At 38.7% G+C, this 22,110-nt stretch overlaps 1 protein-coding gene across 4 annotated transcripts in view; it reads right to left on the reverse strand.

The window, feature by feature from the left end:
• The window catches only part of C2H8orf34 (chromosome 2 C8orf34 homolog), a 258,751-nt gene that overhangs the window by 36,183 nt on the left and 200,458 nt on the right, over window positions 1–22,110 (reverse strand). For all 4 annotated transcript variants that reach the window (XM_038389172.2, XM_038389171.2, XM_038389175.2 and 1 more), the window contains exons 9-10: window positions 10,575–10,660; window positions 6,135–6,208 (exon numbers count right to left, since the gene is read on the reverse strand). In XM_038389172.2, the coding sequence (XP_038245100.1) occupies window positions 6,135–6,208; window positions 10,575–10,660 (160 nt within the window). The remainder of the gene's footprint in view (window positions 1–6,134; window positions 6,209–10,574; window positions 10,661–22,110) is intronic.

Genomic DNA, 22,110 nt, shown 5'->3' on the forward strand with positions numbered 1-22,110 from the left:
TGTTACACTCAGTACTCTGCTTTTCACCTTCTGACACTTGCAATAAAGTGCAGACACTATACTAAGTAGCCTAACAATTTACTTCAGTTCAGGGAGACAATGTCTGTCAAAGAATGGGACCTGGAGACAGCAGGGAAGACAAACTGGGAGTGAACAGGGTAAGGACAAGGAAGGACGGAGGCCAAGGAGGCCTCTGTGTTGCTCGGAGCAGGGGAGCTGGGATGGAGACACATCAAGTCAATTCCAGGAAGGACCCTTTCTGACAGGTGACTCCAAATACAAAACCTGCAGCCTAGCCCAGTGGCCATGACGGTAGGTGGGAGGAAAATGGATTCATCACCTTCATTTCCACCTAGTTCTTTATATTCCCAGAGCCCAGAATGGTTCTTTAGAACTGCACCTGCATTTCCACACAGGACTATTTCTTTGCCAATGTGTGCTTTTGGCAAATGTGTAAGTGAGAAATAGGCAACTGTGTAAGTTTTAATCATAGTGTTTGCCATAAAACTTACTGAATGGTGAAGGCAGAGGTGTGAAAGAGGCAGATGTTTCAGAGTCTGGCCTCCTGGTCAGAACAAGAGTCAGCACATGGAGCAAGCAACTTAATTAAATTCAGTGTCACTGCCAAGAAGTGGTATCCATATTCAGCAAAACATGACTACAACAAGAGACACTATCATTAGAAAATTCTGTCCATTTCACTCCCTGGACACAGAGCTTAGGTCAAAGTGTTCAGCTGAAGGGTGAACTTTAGAGACTTTAAATATATCTTTTCTCTGACCTTTCATAATATGACATGACAATTTTGAAGCAAGTATCTGAAAAAAAAACCAACAAAAGTATAGCACTATTCCATTAAGGAAGAAGAAACTGTCCCGTTGCTTATTTTTTTAGGCAGGAAAATTCACAGAATTATTTGAACAGGTCCAGTTTGGGCACAATGATTTTATGAAGGGAAAACAAAAAAAAGTTTGTCCAGGTTTTAAGAAAATAAAAATAAAGCATTTGAAAGCTTTTGGAGACCTGTGGGATTTCCAGTGTGACCCATCAGTCAGTATCTCGCACACATTTTCCCTAAAGACATTCTCCAAAACCCAATGCCCTTAGAATCCTATCCTGCAAACACCCACATGAGTATATATAGAATCAGAGCCACTGTATATAGAAACATCACATCAAATGGTTGACAGTGTACTAGCAATATTATTATTAATGGATCATTTTTGTTTTGTACCTTGACTGTGTCTTACAGTATCTAATAGAAATGAAGTGACACTATAATAGCTGATGGACGTATTAGTCATGTAGTAGTTTTGTGTAATAATATTAATTAGATTTGACACAGAGATTGAAATGTTAAAGCCAAAATTCAGATTTGAGTACTTAAAATTTGTCAGTTAAATCCATGTTTAGTCACCCACAAAAGTGAACTGATTTTCAGAGGTGTCAAGCATTTGGAGCTCTTGTTGGTTTAAGCAGGTACTCAGGTTTGAAAAAGTTGGTCTTAGAACATTGATGGTGCTACATAAATAATATTCCTTTCAGTTCACACAGGTGCAGGGATGTGCCACTGCTATTCTCAGTGCAGGATCAGAACCTAAGAATAGTTCTTATTTTAGGCCCCAATCTTGCTCAGTGCTGACCCAATCCAGCAAAGGGTTTAAGCATTATGTTAAAGTACTGAACACTGAGCACATGAGTGGTTGGGACTATTAACATGCTTAAAATTAGGTTCATGTTTAAGTGTTTTTCAGAACTGAGCCTCATGAGAAAATAGTGGAAAAGAATAGCAAAGTATTTGCAATCAAATTAAGTTATATAGCATTGAAATAGTCATATTTAATGTACATCAAAGAGTTAAACTTTAAAATCTTGTGTGTGTGTGTGTGTGTGTGTGTGTGTGTGTGTGTGTGTGTGTGTGTGTGTGTGTGTGTATTCTCAATAAACCAGCAGAGCAAACAGGAGAAAAAATATTTAAAGTAATAAACCTCTATAAAACAATTTATTGGGTATTTGTCTTCACAGTAAGAAATAAAGGGCAAAAAATGCCTTTTGCAGTTGGATGACTTTCTTTCTCTTTGTTACATTTGAATTGGGTTGACTCATAAGCATTTTTTGAAGAAAAAAAATGTTTTTATGTCAGCATGTAAGGCAGAGTTGAGTGAGTACAAAGAGTTGCATGAAAAACTAAATAAGCACAAGCCCTGCTTGGTCTAGGTTCTGAAAAGGTAACTGCCATACTACATGATGTTAACTGTCCAGTTCATGTGCCCCATTTTGTATCAGTACATTTCCTCTTATATTTTATTTTTTAGATTAATTCTAGCTCACTGACTTTTTTTTTTAAAGTTTGCCACGAGAAATATTTTTGCAGAATTTTGCTATCTTGGGAGGGGGCGGTGGGGAATCCTGTCTCACTGCAAAATTGCATAAGCAAAAGCCAAGCATTTCACCTTGCTACCTTTCTTATATGAAATGTATATAAAAGCAGTGTGAATGAGAATTTCCAGCTGAGATCACAAACTGAGAAGATCACAAAGCGTATTTAAAATAAATTCAGTTTTAGTTTGGATACAAAAGCAGAAAACTGGAATGGTGGGAAGATCACGTTATTGCTTACTACTGTGAGTAGCCCTACGGAAGTCACACTAGTCTTATGTTGACTATTCTCAGTTACAGGTCCTATCACCTGAAATAAATGTTTGCAAGACTGAGCCCCAACAGATAGACAGACTAAATATGGGATGCATTGGGAAATTAAGAGATTGGGATAATTTAGTAACTTTCTTGTTTGTTTTCTGCTGATTGGATATTAGGTAAAATTCTACAGCAAAGAGAAAGAGAGAGACCAGTAATCTTTAGATATCTCACTTTACAATATGCCCTTTTCAGTTTTGACTAAACAGAGTACTTCACATTTGACTCTTAGAAAATTCATTAGGGATGAAAACCTAAAACATTAATAATAATAATAATAATTACTACTTGTCAGAAATTTAGCTTGTCATGTTCTTGATTGTAAAACAAAATGTAAATGTATAATTTATCCTATCCCTTTAAGAGTCCAACAAAAACATAATGAGGTAGTTTTTCAGATTGTGTACGTTGTATTCAATGGAGCTGTGACAATTTATACCAGCTGAGGCCAAGATTTTCAAAGTATAGGTATGGGCATTGCTTTAGGCAAGTCCAAATCAAAAGGCTGAAGTGTGGGTTCCAAGTTGTGGATATTGAAAAGAACTCCTTTAGCTCTCCTCTCAGTTCCCACTCTTTGCCTAAAGACCCTTCTTCACTAATGTTGGTTGATTTGTTCCACAACAGGTCATTCTTATTAGGGGAAGAGGAATTAAAACAAACTTGTCAAATACAAATAAGGCTCCAGAAAAATTTCTGCTAAAGACCAGTTTAAATGGCAAAAGATTCATATTACTGCACTGGAAGACATTCTTAGCATTAAATTCGGCATTAGCAGATTTAGCCACTCCTGAGTAGGGGGATATTCAACTGTGACACTATCATGGAAAAAATGGTTCCATTTCTGGAAAGTCTATGATTAATATAGTTATTGTTCTCTTCCCCCTCTCCCCAGAGCTTTTACATGGTATGCATAAGTGTTCTTGAGGTTATTTAAGTGGAAATAAATCAGTGTGTATATTTTGAATAGATTATTTTAAAGTTACTGTATATTTTTTTATTCTCTCTTATTAGTCTGTCTTGGGTACTATGGTGCCAGGTGCCCGGTTTTCGACCAGAAAGTCAGGTTGAAAAGGGGACCTGAGAGTGTCTGGTCAAACCTACTGACCGGACACTCAAAAGTGCAGTTACTGAGAGCAGGGGAAGTGGTGAGGTGCTGGGTCATCACATGCCAGCCCCTGCTCAGCCAGGGTCACCTCCTACCTGCGTTGGGTGGCTGCAGCTTCCAGCCCTGGCTCCACAGGCAAGTTCCTCCTGACCTGGGCGGTCGGGGGAGAGGCGGGGGAGGACTGGTAGGAGAGGAAAGCAGTGAGAGATGGGGGGAAGGAGAGAAGAGGGGTGGACTGGGTGGTGCCTCGGGGAAAAGAGGGGGAATGTTCTGGCACTCCTGCTGGAGTGTCTGTTTTTTAAATACTACCAAGCTAGCAACCCTATACTATGGTGAAGGGGATCCTATAAGTACCTATGTGCCTTACATTATTTAATGTGCGTATTTGTCCTCAACACTCCTGGTAAGCATTATCACCATATTTTACCAATAAAGAACTGTGTCACAATGAGTAACTTACCAAAAGGAAATCTTTGGGGGAGCATCGAATTGAAACTAGGTCTTGAGTCCCAGACAAATTCCCTACCACTAGACCAACCTTTCTTTCTTGACTATATCTATGTTTTAATTATAAGTGTAGCTCATTTAAACTATATTTGGAAAAACCCAAAAGTACCCCCCATTCACATTCCTAGCTATTGTTGTAAATTATAGTCTTTAAAATGCAATTAGACACAAAGACAAGGTGATGAATGACAAGCAGAGCTCTAAATGAGAAATGGGTACATGAAATACACAGTTACATCTACATCAATAATCAAGATGCAAGGCTCTAAAATGCTGTACCCTTCGTTTGATAAACAGATTGAACTTTTTTCCTTCCCTGTCTCTTCCTTCCTTCATTAAATTCAATCTTAAAAAATGCTGGCCACGAAAATCTGTCCTCCTCACCCCCTGCTACAATTTTTGCCAAGATGGAAAAATTAAAAGTGATAGTCATGCTTTTCGATTCAATAAGAAAAAAATAGAAAGTGAATTTATTACAATGCTTGCTGATAGCTCCACGTGAAGCAGAGCATAACTGGGACAATTAACAGGCGCCTCAAGCCAACCCACAAAATTCTCCTATTCCTTTGGCTATACATCCCTGTTCCTATCTATCTTACACAGGTGTTGTGAGGCTTAAAATCAGTTCATGTCTGTGATTTGCTCTTACATCACTGGATGTAAGGCCCTATAAGGGCTAAATATTATTTAGTATTATTAGTATTTGTTAATTGGTTGTATGATCACAAACTACAGAGCGGGGAAGGGTAGCTCAGTGGTTTGACCATTGGCCCACGAAACCCAGGGTTGTGGCCCTTGAGGGGGCCATTTAGGGATCTCGGGCAAAAAAAGTGGGGATTGGTTCTGCTTTGAGCAGAGGGTTGGACTAGATGATCTCCTGAGGTCCCTTCCAACTCTGATATTCTATGATATGCTAATTCTTAGCAATAGGGCCCTTCTTTCCTTAGCCAAAACAACAACTAAATTGGCTTACTTACTTTTCACTTTGGGGAAGGGATTCATTACATCTTATCTGCATTTAAGGGAGATAACAAAATAGAATTCCTGTATGTGAGCAGCACTTGTTACTTCATAATATACTAGTATGAAGCTTAATTAAGTAAGTTTCTAGACTTCACCAGTAGGAGGCAGTTGTTTACTTTTTAGTTTAGTTTCTGTTTTGTTTGCTTGAGAAATACTGTGGTAATTTACTTGGGCATACTCTACTCTTAGTCTTTACACATGGCCACTTTGGACTTCAAATAGTTTTAGCTCTAACTGTATTTTCTACAACCTTTATAACATTCTCCTGCATTCCAAAATAAGAACTTTGTTTCAAATTTTATCAAATTTAACATTTCATCATTTAAAAAAAATTAATTTGATACTTTAAACAAGTACTTCTTTCACTTTTCTATTGGTTTCCTAGCACCCAATATCAAATGGCCTAAATTGTACTGAGAGATATTAAACGCAAATTTCATAACTAAATTTAGAATTAGATTAATTTATTGTCACCAATAAAGCAAAAAATACCAAGCTAGTGAAACAGTTATTTAACCTTCCTTAATAGCAGAGGAGTTGTATACAATGCTTTGGATCCACGTGTGGAACTTCCACTGCTTTCAATGGTAACTATGTTGCCATTAAGACGTGTATGGTTCCAAGTGTACAGGAAAAAAAATAGTTTCAAGGTAGTATCTCCTGCCCCAGTCAAGGAATCAACATTACCACAGAATTCGTCATTCAGATATTTTTTTTCATGTATACCCTTCAGCTTTATATAAAGTCTTATTTCAACAGATTGTATTGGCAGATTGGCACATCAGTAAATGAAAATACTTACAGGTCCTTTTATTTGAGGTGCACTCTCAAATTCATCAGCATCCTCCATCAGTGTTTCCACCCCAGGCACTGAAGCTATTCCAAAGAGGTAGAAAAGTATTAATGTCACATTCATCTAATTAATTAGAGTATAATTAATCTCATAGAAAATGTAAAATCTGTAAATTAACTGACAGGATGGTAAATGTGACTATAGAACAACTGTTGGGTTTAAGTTATACTTTGTGTAGATTTTAATGCTTGTCTAGGTTTGAGCTCAGTTACTGTGTGTGAATAATGGCTTGGTAGAATGTGGGAGAGTTTTTCTAAATGGATTAGGGTGACAAAGAACTAAGTATAGCTGCCAAGATGTCTGCCGCTTATTATTTTTATTATTAGTTTAACTATTAAAACAAAATCCTGCTTGTCCTTTAGTGTGTACAGTAGCACAGTTAAGCAGCTTTAATTTAATCAAACCAATTTAGACTCCCACTGGAGTGCTGTTAAAACAAAACATCCTTGGAAAACAGAAATGCTAGCAGTCTTAGAGAGCAACATTCAGAAACCTCAAAGTATAAGAATTGTTTTCCATTAACATTAAGACAAGTGTCATTAGAAATTAAATTATAGGCTGAATTCTGCATGGACTCATATCCCACATACTCCTATGCTTCATTAATTTCAGCCCTGAATTTGGCCATAACAGTTTCAGATGAAATAGTACATACATGTTTAAAACTAAGCACATCTACCCTACTTATGCTAATAATTAACATCCCTCATTTAAATACTTTTTCCAATACATCAGAATGCCAACCTGGAAATTTTTAATAGATCTACTGTTTACAGGAAAAGAGTTTATAGAACATTCATTATAGCCTTTTTATACACTCCTATTTAGAAATCATTTGTTGGTTAATTACATGGAGCAGAAAATAGAAACCAATAATGTATACGAACAGGGAATTGTAATTTTCACAACAAAGAATTGTTTGTATAGTAGACAGCTAAAGTTGATTAAACTCACTAATTACACTATATCGCACAACATAATCTTTACCCCAACACAGTAAACCTATAAATACCACATATATACTGTGAATAGCAACATTTATACTATTTTTCTTCTTTTCTGAGTGTTTCAGTTAAAATTGCCAGAGGAAACAAATTCTCTCCTGTACCTTGGACATTTATGCAGCTAAGCACCATATCCTGAAGAATCTCATTTTACATTATACTTGTATCAACTGCAGCAATATTTTAGCACTAGATGCTGCCCATAACAATTCATGCTCTTTATTTCTTTCACATTAGCAATTTGTTCTCTAGTACAACTTTTGTATTTGATTCCCTATGAAAGTATGCACTGACTGTAAAGATATGTTTCAATTCAATATGATATTTTTCATTACAGTTTTTACATTTTGGGCCTGTTCTCCTGGTTTCATGGGGACTTCTTGCAGAGTAAGGTGCACTTCTTTATATGAGGGGGCCAGGATCACACCCTTATTAGTTGTTAAGTGAATGCTTTAATTGCTGCTGCAAGTATTCCTCAGTATTCAAGTTGAAAAATCGCAAGCTGGGTGGGAGGAGGGAATATTGCTTCCCCAACAGCAGATAGTGTTGTGACAGCAATGGGACTCGTGGTCCTGCTGCAAAGCAGATGAGGAATGCTTTGCAGAGTGTCTTCACCACCATGGACCTCAGCTGGGGACATTCCAAGGAAAGAGCAGAGGCTGGGGTAGTGAAACAATGGTAAGGGACAGGACAGACCTGTGGAGGATCTGCTTCTCCCCACCCCTAACCTCCATGGAAATTCCTGTAACGTAACCTAGGGACACTCAGGCTGTTTGTTGTGGGCAGTATCTGGTACTGAGCTATTAAATTCCTCTGCTTATCATTTTTAGTGAAGATATATGGTTCCATGCAAAGATAAGAGTTGATTTATAACATTATTACAAAAGTCTTGTATTCTAAAATCTTAATACTGAGGGTCTGATTTTATTCTCTCATTATCATTAGATTAGATCATACATGAATCCATTTAATTCAACAGGGTTACGCTAATATAAAACCCACATAGTAGAAATCAAAATTAGGCCTTGAATTCTCAGTGAACCTAGTTTAGTGCCTAATGTTGCAGCTTTTACTCACATAAGCAATCCTGTCACGAATCATCACATTGACTTCAGTTGGCTGAATTGCATGATCCTGGATTATTCATGAGTATGGGTTGCTAGACCAGATATTCAGCAAATTCATTCTAAACCCAATACATTCTAAAATGTACAAGACAAGTATTCCAGATCTAATAACTTAACATCATGCCCACTAACTAAGTAGCAGATCACTATCCAAAAACAGAGGCATGCACTTTAATTTTGCTAAGCATCAGCACTATGCTTGTGTATTCTGAATCAATGGTTAACATCAGCATTTCTCAGTATATAAATCTTCTCTCAGCAGGGAGTACATCATGATTAGCAGTGATAACTAAGAAGAGAAAATAAACTCAAATTACATTGGACAAGCCTGATCTAAAAAAAAAAAACAAAAAACCTAGCAGAAAGATTTATCTTATGATGTATTCTCATAGGATGTAACTAAAAATTGGAAATGTTTTTGAATAGCTTTTGCTTAGTATTATAGGAGTTTTCCAACAGTATTTAAAAGATTTTCTACTGTTTGGAGATGATTATCACCACATATGCAATACCAGCTGCAAGGACATATAAGATATGCAGAAATCAGGCAGTACTGTAAATACAGTAAAGATTGATTGGCTGGGCAGCTATGAGTTTCATGCCTATTTCTGGATTGTGCCTACTTATGAAAGAGTCATTTTTCAATCAAAATATATTGCTAGTCAACACTTTAAGAAAAAAACATTTTAAGAAGAGAATATTTTGCCCAGGGAATGCCATATGAGGCAGAACATATCTGAGAGAGCCCCTTGTTAAAATTTTGGCAGTACATGACTGCTGCCCTCTCTCCTCTTTCCTGGAGGCTATATTTTTTGTCTATCTGGGTTGTGGGTTGTTAGTGTGCAGCTCCTCGTGCACAAGAGACAGATGTGTGTGGGGAAATGTGGGGGTCCCAGTATTTATAATCCTGCTCCCTCCTTCTCTCTTTTAAGTATCTTTGGAGAGGAAGCACAGGATTTGGGGATGTCCTCAATTCCTCCAAATGCCCATCAGATGCAGGAGTCTCCATTCCATTGCAGGAGTGTTTTGTCATAGAGTCATAGACTTCAAGGCCAGAAGAGACCAACATGATCATCTAGTCTAACCTCCTGCATGTTGCAAGCCACAGAACCTCATCCACCCTCTCCTATAATAGACCCATAACCACTGACTGAGTTACTAAAGTCCATGTTGCCCACCTTCTGCTGCTAGCACCATGCATGGCCCTGAAGGGGGCAATTCAGGCACACCTGGCACACATTGCAAAATGTTCAATAAAAGAAATCAACTTTGGGGAAAGACAATATTATCTACAGTAGATTTCAGTTGAGTAAGACATATGCTAATACTTATGGGTCCAATGGAGATATCCTTCTGTGACAGCATGACAGAGTGCATTATCGTTTTGGGACATGGATGTTTGGACAGGGAGGAGGAGGGCTAACCTCCAAACAAAAGCTTAATTTTCTATTTAGTGACACATACTCAGTTACAAACACTGACACTCACTGTTTGCAAAATGAGGGTGAGGAATGAGGCAACAATTGAAGACTACCCAAATACCAGCAGAAGATTTAGGTTGCTATTGTCTCCAGTTATCCAAGAGGGCAGACATTCAGTGAAATAAGTAAAAATAGATTTGTTACAGTTCACAGTAGTTCTGTTTTGTTTTGCTTTTATTACCAGGCTCAAAAATGGCTTAACTGGTGGGTGACTGATAAAATCCAAAAAGATCCACATCAAAGTAGACATTTTGTACCCAAAACTGTTCCAATCTGAGGGGCTACCTCCTTCCCCATGACATAACTGCTGTAGCTGAGATCAGGCTAGACCCCCATTGGTATGAAAGTGAGAAGCCTGCTGGCAGAAAATTCACAAAAAGGCCCATTTCCACTTTTCCCCATCCCGGCCCAAAATAGCCCAAACTTGTCCCAGGCACACCACAAAGCCCATATGTTGGTGTGGGAATTAGAGGAGGGCTCAGACAGTTGGAGGCAGGATTTCTCTTTGGAGGAAAATGTAGGTCGCCTGCTCACTGCTGATTAGCATGATCTCAATGCACAAGCTTAATCATAGAAGTACTACTGCTCTTTTGAGCTATTGCATACCTCATTCTTATCGTCAAGGATGATCAGTGCTGGACAAGCATTCTTTGGTGTGGAGCTTAAATCTAAATTTATTTAATTATTTTTTTACTACAATATATTATTTGACCCCACTATTTCTTCATTATTATGTTTTGCTGTGAAGGGCAGTAGCACATATATTATATAACTTACCATTGGAATCTGATGCCGCTTGCTCAGTCATCTGAGACACTTGTGAGACATCCTCTGCCGTTTCTGCCAAGTTACCTCCTTGCAGTCTAAATTAAGAAAAACATGTATGTAAACTTTATGTAATATAGATTTCTGAATTGTTCTTTCTGAATTGACCTGTAGATATGAGACTGAGGTAGTTTATTCCTGACCATATCCAACCACTTAACATTCCAAATATTAAAGGACAATATTAGCTAGAAAATAGATATTCATGATTCAAACATGCAAACTTTCATTACCCATATTATAGCCTTCTCCGCCTCCTGCTTGAGGTCTCAGTGCTCTGACACCTCTGTGCAAGGAAAACCTGTTCAGACTGGCTAGCAACAAGACTTAGTCCTCCAAGGAGGAGACACTGACCAATCGGGAGCTAGCTGGCCAAGTTAAGAAGGCTTGCCTGATTCTTCTCAGGGGGCAGTTCTGAGTGAATGTGGGAAAGAAGGGAAAGAAGAGGAGCTCCTCAGTGCTAGCCCAGAACCCGGGGCGAGGTCAGAGCCTTGCCTTCAGGCACCACCACTAAGTGCTTTCCTTTGAGTTTTGTTTGTTTATTTAAAGGCACAGAAAGCTAAATTAAGAATTTATTATTTTGTTACTTGACTGTTTAGAGGTTGATGCCAAACTGATGGCACAGCCCACCCTGCTTCAAGCAGGGCTAGAACTTGTGAACTAAAGCAGAGAGTGCCTGCAGTGCCATGGATGGCCCTGAAGGGGACACTACAGAGTAGCCCCATCTAGCATACATCCCAAAATGTTCAATAAAAGAAAATGATCATGGGGAAAGATTCAACTGAAATCTCCCATACATAATCTTGTAAGACTTGTGCTAATATTTATGGGTCCAGTGGAGATATGCTCCAGCTGGGGATATTGTCTTCAAATGTCTTGATATGCTACTAAGTGCTTAATGTGAATTTGGGTTTTTTTATAACCCATTTAAACCAATCAGAAGCATCTCTCTATATGTATTAGAGAGACAAGATGGGTGAGAGCTTGAAAGTTTGTCTCTCTCACCGACAGAAATTGATCCAGTAAAAGATATTACCTCACCCACTTTGTCTCTCTAATATCCTGGGACAGACATGGTTACAACACCACTGCATATTTTCAGTTATACTTTTACAGAAGAGAAAATGTGTGTAAAAGCACCTTTTTTCAGTTCCCTATGCTTTCCTCTTTGCATCTACAGACTGCAATCAGTGTCTCAGCAGCACGTTTTAGGAATAAGTGCCCTTCTTCCTTATAAAAAGAAAAGGAATACTTGTGGCACCTTAGAGACTAACAAATTTATTTGAGCATAAGCCTGAAACCTGTCTTCTTCCTTATGTTTCTAATCAAGTGCTTAGATGAGTCCCACTGGCCCTCTTCAGGCTCCTCTGAACCCTGAGTCTTGTTTTCATCCTTGGGTAATGATTTGCAGCACTTAATCGCATATAAATGTCAATTACCTATAGTTAATCTTAAATGGAGTGATGTTTATTAGAACATGGAGAATATTTAAAAACAAATTTAAATTGAATTAATTTAGCAGAGTCTAGGAACTACAATGTTCTAGCTCACTGGAACAAAACCTTGAGATTACAAGCACAGAATCACATCGAATTAAACTCTACAAGAATGTCTCTCTCTCAGTGCTCACTCCCTCACTCTGTCATTGTCTCACTCTGACCTGGTTAATCCAAGCCATGCTGCTCTTTTTCTTACTGGCTGGTTTTCATTTCCAGTCTCAAAGTAATCTGAGGTCATACAGCTATTCACCCTTTCCCCAACACCAGTTTGGTGACTTTGTTTCTCCTCTTGTAACGTTTGGGTTGTAAGTTATCTTTGTCTATTGTTTTCTAGAAAATAGCATCTTTAGCCATTATTTTAATGATTATGCCCTTATCACCTTTGTGATAGTGTTCATCTCATAATGCCCAATACAAATCCATGAAAACTTTCATTTGAAGTTGTTCCAGATGGTAAGAACATAACATTTAGAAATATCATCAGGACTATTTAATGGCTTCAGTGGCTTCCAAAACAGAAGCTCCATAAGTATCCCAGGTTCTACTTCAGCTATTCTGAACTTAAGTGTTTTCCATTTGAAGATAGGTGCATTTTCAGAAGTGACTTTGGTACTTAGGAGCCTAAGTTCCAATGACTTTCAATGAGACATAGGCTCCTAAATCAGTTAGGCTGAGCAGAGCAATGGGTCCCTAGTTCTAGGGCTATAGTAACTCCTATTTCCTGAAGCAGTTGCTTTTCCAATAAGGCAAGGAGAAGCAACATGAGAACAGGGATAAGGATTGATCAAAGACAAGTTTGATTGGTCTTCACATTACCAACCAAATAGCTCTGCTCTTCCTGCCTGAACAGTAGATGAGTTGTCCGCTTCACCCCCTTACACAATGAACTGATTTTGTTCACAAATAGGCCACTTGAGTATTGTCCTATGCTATCTCTTAGGACATATACCCCATAGAAAGGTACACAAGGTCTCTGCTCAGGACTAAACATTCAGAGAACCATCCATAGGAGTTTTTGTATGGAAAAATATTGTTTGTCATAATCTGGATTTCCTTCCAGCATGCAACAATGTATTTATTTAAATATATCTGACATGTTGACATATATTAAAATGGATTTTGTTTTGTAAAATTAAATAAATATACATTAGATTTACCAAACTCTTCTTAAAAGGCTAAAAATCACACAGCTCCTACATATCTTCACTTATTGAGTGCTAGGATTAAACAGATTCTTTTACTGTGTGCCTTTTCCTCTACAGAATGCAATTATTTTGTTGCTACACCAAAAATATTGTCTTTTAAGTGCTAAAATATTTTTCCTTTGTCTTGAGGTCTCCTAAAAATTTTCAAAGTTTTTATTGCCTTCATTTTCTATTTCACAAATGTTCGATTTTTAGTGGTTTTGGTAAACACAAACGTCATCCTTATACAATATGTTTTAAATTTTATTGTACATCTCAAACTATGGAATCAAACTATACAGTACCTCAGATCACAGATGAACTCTGTCTCAGTTCCTCCAAGAGGGCATTTCTATCTAATCTACTCTATTTCTTTGCATTTCTAAGTGTTGCTCCCATAGTATTTAGATGCCACAAACTAAATTATGAGTAGCATCACATTTGAAAAAAGGATCAGACTTGCAACTCCTTTCTTGGTTTATGCTGCTTTCCTGTTGATTTATTCTTGCTGGATGTCTTCTAAGGGGAGCTATGTTGCATCATGCTGCAGCCACTATTAGTATGGGAAGCACTGCACAAAGACTTCTGTTAATTCTTTAGGATCTGATACTGCAAAGGCATTGGCATGCATAGACCCTTGATTTTGCATGCAGTTCCACTGACTCTGATTCCACACAGGACTCAAGGTAAAAACTCTTTAGGATAGGGATCTTAAGCTCAGATTCTCTTTGCCCTTCATCTTGCATAGTCTTTTACACCAGTGCAAAGGGGATATAAAATAGTACCAGTCTGATATGGTAGCATTTTACAATCGCTCTGCACTGATGTAAATGATGACATGAGTACAGGGCAATGGAGAATCAGGCCCCTTGTCTGCAAAGCTTCCAGAAAGTGAGGAACCCCTAACTAGTAAATACTTCTGAAAATTCTGCTTATCTGACAATGTGTCCTTTTAAATCTAATTCAGGTAACAAGACCTTTCTGAAATAGCTGGCTGCCCTCTGGTGTTACACGTTATTTTCTTTAATGTGGGTCAATACTTGATTCCTAATATCCAATATTTTTCCACATCCACACTATCTGTACAGTGATCTCCTACAGTAGAGGTGATTGGTATAGTTTTGTGAAATCAGCTGCATTTGAGTCTCCGAGAGAGACAAATGTAGATACTTTTACTGTATCTAGACCCGCAATGCCATTTCCTTGAGTCCAGTTGTTGCCTCTGCTAAAGCATGTGGCGGTGGAGGCATTCCTTAAGCACCTTACACAAACCTTTATCTATCCAGAACCAGAGGATACCAACCTGGTGCTACCATCCCCCTGCCTCTCCAGGGACCAAGCAGAGGAAGGGTTCTGGAAGTTGGCCTGGAGGCAAAAGGTAGTGGGAGTCCCTATTCTCTATGGCTACATCCCCTGGTCAGCCTGGAGATTTCTGTGCAGAAATTACAGTGTTATTGCTATTCTAAACTGCTGTGCTAAGCTTAACTTCTATGGAACCCCTATGTGGTTGCAGCTGCAGATGATGTAAACCAGGGCAGGATTTGGGCCATAAAATGTATTGAGAAGTTGTAAAAAATTCTGAACTGCAGCATATACAGCAATTTGTATAAATATACAGGAATTATTACTTCTCAGATCATGTACAACTAAGGGCCCAGTCCTGCAGTACTTACTCAAGCAAAAGACCCAGGGATTCCAGGATCAAGGTTTGCCTGAATAAGGACTACGAGATCAGGCCTGATAGAGTTGCATAAAATACCTGAGCATGAACAGGCATGAATGTGAATCAGTGCAATACTGGCCCCCTGCACATTTAGAAAATAAGGTGATATAAAACCAGAAGTAACAATGTTAGCTACATTCCCTCATTGAAATGCTTCTATCAAAATCCCCATGTCCACATCAGAGGAAGGAAAGACCAATTCAAAAAATTAAATCCAAGGTTGTAATTAGAGAACCTTTTTATCCACCAAAACTTCTTTTCATACTCCTAAAAATAAAATAAATAATCTAAAAGCACAGTATTATTTGAAAAATGGCAGTGATTAATGTAAGCAATAAGAAACATTAGTTTCCTTTTAAAATCCAATTACAAAAATATTTCTTTTGACTTCCTATCTTCTGAAAGGGTGATACTTTCTATATATGTTTCTGACACTTACACAGTATATAATATTGCTGAAATACTGAAAATATATTTGCATATAGATGCCCTCTTATCTTCAGTGCTAATTATTCTCTCAGCATTGACTGACGCACTAAAATTGTAAGTGACTACTTCAAGCATGACAATCTTTTTTTAAATCTTATCATATAAAGTTTACCCTGCAAAGTGAAAAATTCACCACCACAATCATGGAGGTAACACATAACTGCACACTATAGCCCTGATTCAACGAAGCACTTAAATCAATGAAATTATTTGCATATTTAAAGTTAAGTGCACGCTTAAATGCTTTGCTGAATTGAATTTAGGGTCAAATTCTTTAAGATACAGACTGCAACAGGAGCATTCATATTATCAAAACAGAATGCAGCTGAATATTAAACTGACCAGGTGCAATTGCCTGAGATGCAGCCTCTGCTCAAATGTACTGCTAAGCTAAAATAAAAATCTGAGTTATTGCTTGAATTATGTTGCAAACCCTCCTGCAGATGAGACTGTTGGGAGTATTCTGCACAAAAATTAGTTTTGGCTAATACAATACAAAATTATTGTTTCTATTCTCAAGGGCAATTCCTGTGTGGCAGGAACATCCCAAAATGCATTGTTCTGTGATATCACAACTACCAAAAGTCACACTGCAACTCCTGCGATTATAGATGTCAGAGATGGAAAAGACCTCAGAGAATTATTGACTTCATCTCCTTACAAGTACAGGAGGCAGTCCCCTAAGAAGCATCAGATATTAAACTGCTATACTAGTTCCATTGTTACAAACCAAAAGGAAAACAAGACAGACTAATGGAGAATTAATATTTCATCTTTCCAGTCTCAAGATGGCAAGATGTAGTAGGGGGATTTCACAGAGACTAAATTATGTTTTGTTTTCCAATTAGTTAATGGCCTAGATAGTGGAGGCATTATGAATATGCATTTGGGATAACTCACTCTTAAATTTAGATCTACAATTCCCCTTTCCTACTGGCCCAGCTGAAGGAGAGTGAGATAAGAGAAAACATCTCTTGATAATGGAACATCCAATTGCCAACAAGAATCAAACTTCCCTTGTCACTGGGCTACTCTAAAATGGGGGTTTCTAACGTCTTCCAATCCAGGGGTCCTCAAACTTTTTCAGTGTAAACATCTTACTAGAGAGATTGGCTCATGGATCAACTGGAAAACCCCCCACCCCCCATTCTGTTGGCCAGTGCACAAATGGCATTCCAGGGACCGCTTCATCAAGCCTCTCAATATAAAAGTTACAAGAAAACATTTAATGCATTATGAAATGTGTTTTACTGTTATGTAGCAGCTGGAAAGAAAGAGGAAAGCCACCACCATATGACTAATCAGCTCTCCATGGACCACCATTCTGTCAGCCATCACGAGTCACCAGTTTGAGAATTGTTGTTCCAATCTAATTTCCAATTCTGACATAGTGTTGGGGAAGTATTGTTTTATACGTGGAGTGAACTTGACTTCTTCCTTTTTTGTCAGACAAATTCAGAAGGCTGTTTGTATTTTGCAGAGGGATTTAGTTTCCCCATTTTTCATATTAGCTTTAAGGCCTGACTTCACAGAGAACTTGATCTGGGATTCTGGAGTCTACACTTCTGAGATGGTTCCTTGCTATTGGTTTTTACAGGGAAGCAGCATAGTCTAGTTGACTGAGTATGAGACTGCTATTCAGGAATTTCTGAGTATTAATTCTTGTTCTGTCATGCATGCCTAAAATTAAATATCTAAATCCATATTTAGGTACCAAACTACATGGCCCCATTTTCACAGTTGTTCAGCTCCCACGAACACCTTGCCCAGCTATATAATAAGGCTTATGTATGTCACAAGGATGTTGTGAGGACTAATTATGCTTTCAAAGTACAGTACATGTATGAACTATAGCACTCTATAATGAACATAAGAACGTCTATACTGGATCAGTCCAAAGTATCATCTAGTTCAGTATCCTGTCTTCTGACAGTGGCCAATGCCAGGTTCCCCAGAGAGAATGAACAGTGCAGGTAATCATCAAGTGATCCATCCTGTTGCCCATTCCTACCTTCTGGCAAACAGACTAATGCCCCTACCCATCCTGGCTAATAGGGATTGATGGACTTATCCTCCATGAACTTATCTAGTTCTTTTTTGAATCCTGTTACAGTCTTGGCCTTCAGAACAACCTCTGGCAAGGAATTCCACAGGTTGACTGTGCATTGTGTGAAAAAATACTTCATTCTGTTTGTTTTAAACCTGCTGCCTATGCATTTCATTTGGTCACCCCTAGTTCTTGTGTTATGAGAAGGAATAACTAACACTTCCTTATTTATTTTCTCCACACTAGTCATGATTTTATAGACCTCAATCATATCTCCACTTAGTCATCTCTTTTCCAAGCTCAAAGTCCCAGTGTTATTAATCTCTCCTCATATGGCAGCTATTCCATACCCCTACTCATTTTTGTTGCCCTTTTCTGAACCTTTTCCAATTCCCATATATCTTTTTTGAGATGGGGCGACCGTATCTGCACGCAGTCTTCAAGATGTGGGTGTACCATGGATTTATATAGAGGCAATATGATATTTTCTGTCTTATTATCTATCTCTTTCTTAATGATTCCCAACATTCTGTTCTCTTTTTTGACTGCCGTTGCACATTGAGTGGATGTTTTCAGAGAACTATCCACAATGATGCCAAGATCTCAAGATCTAATAATGGTTGAACATTATTATTATATTACTGGTCTATCACACTTCTTCCTATCAGGGAAGTGTTTACAAATTAGAGATTCTAAATAGTCATTTTGATAATTTGTGTTTTAAAATATCTATATTTTAGTGTAAATTTCATGTCTCAAATCCCTCAATTTCTTTGTTATGAAAGTTTTGTATGGCTCTGACAGAGAAGCTTTGTTATTGTGAGTGAGAGGCAACTTATTACTGTCTAGAACACTGAAAAGACTTTATTTTTGTACTGTACATAAACTAATTTAATGCTCAGTTAAGATATGGTAAATTATTGTGCAAGCCCATATTTATTACAACGATTTAAAATCTCTATGAGACATTTGAATAAAAGACATTACAAAAGTCAGTAATAAAAGTTAGATTTTTCAAAAAGACCTATTCTGTAACGTAATCCTTGCCTCTGCAAGAGCAGGATTGTTCATTACAGTACAATCTTCCCTTTTTTCAAATCCTTCCTTTACATCTAATGTTCTTCTGTAGATCCTTTCAATGATCACTCCATGAGACCTATTTTGCTTTAAGTTTGAACAGTCAGCCAGTGTATCATTTGTTTCAAAATTGCAGTCTGCTTTAATTAGATTACAAACTTCTTGAATCAGATCTTTTCTAAGTGTGGATACAGCAATGACCATGCTGTCAGCAGCACACAATAACTAATCAATTATCATTTTAATAAATACATGTTGTAGGGCTTCAGCATACCAGGATTAAAGTCCAAGAATGAGATTTTCAAAGTAATTTAGGGATTTACACACACCTTCTGATATGCTACATTGAAAATCTCAGTCTTGATTATAAACAGTTGCCTCCTTTTTTGTGCTTGCAACTTCTGAGGACATTTTAGGTAAATTTTGATGTTTAGTGCTTGATACTTGAGTGTGCCCAGAAATATGGTACTTAGAGACAGCTTCTTGAGCACCTCCTTGCAGCTGGGTGAGATACTGTAATCTTTTGCCCATTCCGGGCACTCCGTAGGTTGTTGACCTAATCACCTCGGTTGTCAGAGGTCTTGGCCCTCCAGCTGGCTCACACAGTCAAAATGAACCCCTTACCAGGTATTAGAGTCTAATATATTAAACAGTATTTGTCCTCACTAGGGTCTACAACCCTGACTCTGGGCCCTTTCAATTCAGCCCTTTCTTCAGGCTCCCAAATAAGCCCTGTCCCTTCTCGAGGTTTATGCCACTTTACCTGTGGCCCATGGGGGAAGCATAAAAATGGCCATCCTGGGTCTGATCAATGGTACAGCTAGCCCATTGGCCTATCTTCCAACAGCAGCCAATGCCAGGGAATGAACAGAACAGACAATCATCAAGTGATCCATCCTTTGTCATCCACTCCCAACATCTCACAAACAGAGGTTAGGGACACTCATAGCATGGTGTTGCATCCCTGCCCATCCTGGGTAATATCTTCCAGGAACTTATCTAGTTCTTTTTTGAACCCTGTTATAGTTTTGGCCTTCACAACATCCCCTGGTAGAGAGTTCCACAGGTTGGCTGTGTGTTGTGTGAAGAAGTACTTCATTTTGTTTGTTTTAAACCTGCAGCCTATTAATTTAATTGAGTGATCCCTTGTTCTTGTGTTATGCGAAGGACTAAATAACACTTCTGTAGTAGGAAGACAGCCTGAGACATAAGCCCTTGTATTAGAGGTTTGGTACGAGGCAGGACCTGCTCACCGAATCTGGCAAGAACAGAGTTAATATTGCAGAAATATCTGTTCCTAAGAAGTGCTAGTCACAGAGTACTTATGCAAACACATCCTGATATCAAGTGATTCCAGAACATCCCCATATCAAGGATTGTACAAAAACATTCTCCAAGGATACCAGGAACACACTGATCCCTCCTAAAAGATAAGGTCAGGATGACAGTATGTAATAAAGATGTTTTAATCAAACCAACATATACAAGGTGATGAGTAATAACTAGCCATGTCAGAGGGGCAGTACTAACTTGTTTGTATTGGGGTATAAAGATGTATCTCAGAGGGAGTATCTTTGCCTGGCCTAGGGAGGAACAGAAAGTCCCGCGGTTCACTGAGCAGGTTCACTGTTATAGGCCTACATGTATTGTGGTCCGTTAGAGTCTGCGGGATAGTAGAACTGTGCTGCTTCAACAATAAACCTGTTGGGTGTCTTCATCCCTTAAGGGATCTTGTGGTCATTGCTCGAGGTCTGCCGTGCCAGCTGTCTGCACGGGGCTGGGGCAGCACACAGAGGGAACATACACATGCACACAGCGCCAAACATCTATCAACATCTAACCACAACTTCCTTATTCACTTTCTCCACACCAGTCCAGATTTTATAGTGCAGCCTAGTGGTTGGGTGTGGCAGGTTGGCTTCCTCCTGGGTATTCCCCTTTCTTACTCTGTCTCTGCACCCTGTGGTCTGTCCTTTCAGTGACTTAGCTCTCCAGTCAGGTCATGTTTTCAAATTCATAGAGAGAGTCAGTCCCAAAACAGGGAGATCTTTGGGATTAAGTAAGCAATCCAGGTCTTCCCCCTTGAATCAGGGTCTTATAGTCCAGACTCTTGTATTTTTAAGGTTTTCCCCTAAGTAAGTTCCCCACCAAGGGACAGACTTCCATAGTTGTTCTTCCTTAGGAGTTGGTAGGGAAGTCCTGGTTCATCCTCTCCACCTGGCTCCAATCCAGGGTCCATCGGTAGGCAGATCAGGTTCTATGAGGCTGCCTCTTGGGATAACTTTCTATCAGTCCCCTCTGTTCCCACAGAATAAAGTAAAGAATTAAACACAAAGATAAAGTCTCTAAACTTCAGAGAGTCACAGGTCCCTTTTATGTAGGCTTGGTCAGGTCGCTAAAGCCACACCTCACACAGCAAGAGTTCATTCTCAGGAGCTCAGAGCGTTCTCAGCTCACCTCCACTGTCTGCTTGCAAGCGAGCTATTCTGCCCTCCTTTTAAGCTTCTCCTCCAGCCTGTGCATGCATTGCAGGTGTCAGGGTGGAGGTGCCTAGGCCCTTAGCAGCTCCATAACTCCTTCCTGTCTTCTGTGGGATTTGTATTTGCTGGTACGGGCCAATAACAGACTACTTCCCCCTTTGAGCAAGGCAGGAGTGGAAAGAGATGACATGCATAACAGGTGTTTCTTTCTCTGGACTGCTCCTGGGACAGTGCATCACAACACTACCCCATCTACAAAGTTTGTGACAAATCCAAAATCTACCCCTTAGTCTTTATAATTTTCCATTTGCTAGTGTTAGGGATGGGGATCGCAGACTGGGTGATGGAACTAGCCACATTTCTCCTACTGTCGCTCTTCCTCAGAACTTGTCACGTTTGATGGAAAAATAGATCAGTATTGTCTGCTAAGTCCAGATAAATTCATTGTTTTTTGCAGTACTCAGCTCCAGAATATTAGCCCCTGCTAAGATGCATTATTCCATTCTTTCAAGAGGTTTTCAAATGTGTGCAGTAGCTAATAGGACAGCTGTTTATACAACATCATTTACACTGCTCTTTGATAATATCTAAAGGGTGCTATATCAATATATTAGAATAATAGATAGATTGATGGAATACCTTAGGTACTGTAGAGAGAGTAAAAAAAGAGACTGTGATCCTATAAAGTATCTTCTTAAATTAAACCTAAATCAACACAGCAATATTCCAAGCCCTTCTACATTTTGTCAGAAATGGTGTCACATGTTTGAGTGTGAACACATTACTGATCTGTGTGGATGCACAGGTGCTGAAGTTTTTGAAAAGGTTCAGGTTTGGACAAAACTGATTATTCAGCCAATCGAATCTTTCAATAGGCAAGATTCAGATTAAAACACATTAGATCAATTCTCTGATTTGCGTGAACTGTGATCCTCATCTAGACAGGAACCTCTGAGTGCTACCATAATGCAATAATAGTAAGAGAAACT

This window comes from Dermochelys coriacea, chromosome 2, assembly GCF_009764565.3.
Source record: "Dermochelys coriacea isolate rDerCor1 chromosome 2, rDerCor1.pri.v4, whole genome shotgun sequence".
Taxonomy (NCBI): domain Eukaryota; kingdom Metazoa; phylum Chordata; order Testudines; family Dermochelyidae; genus Dermochelys; species Dermochelys coriacea.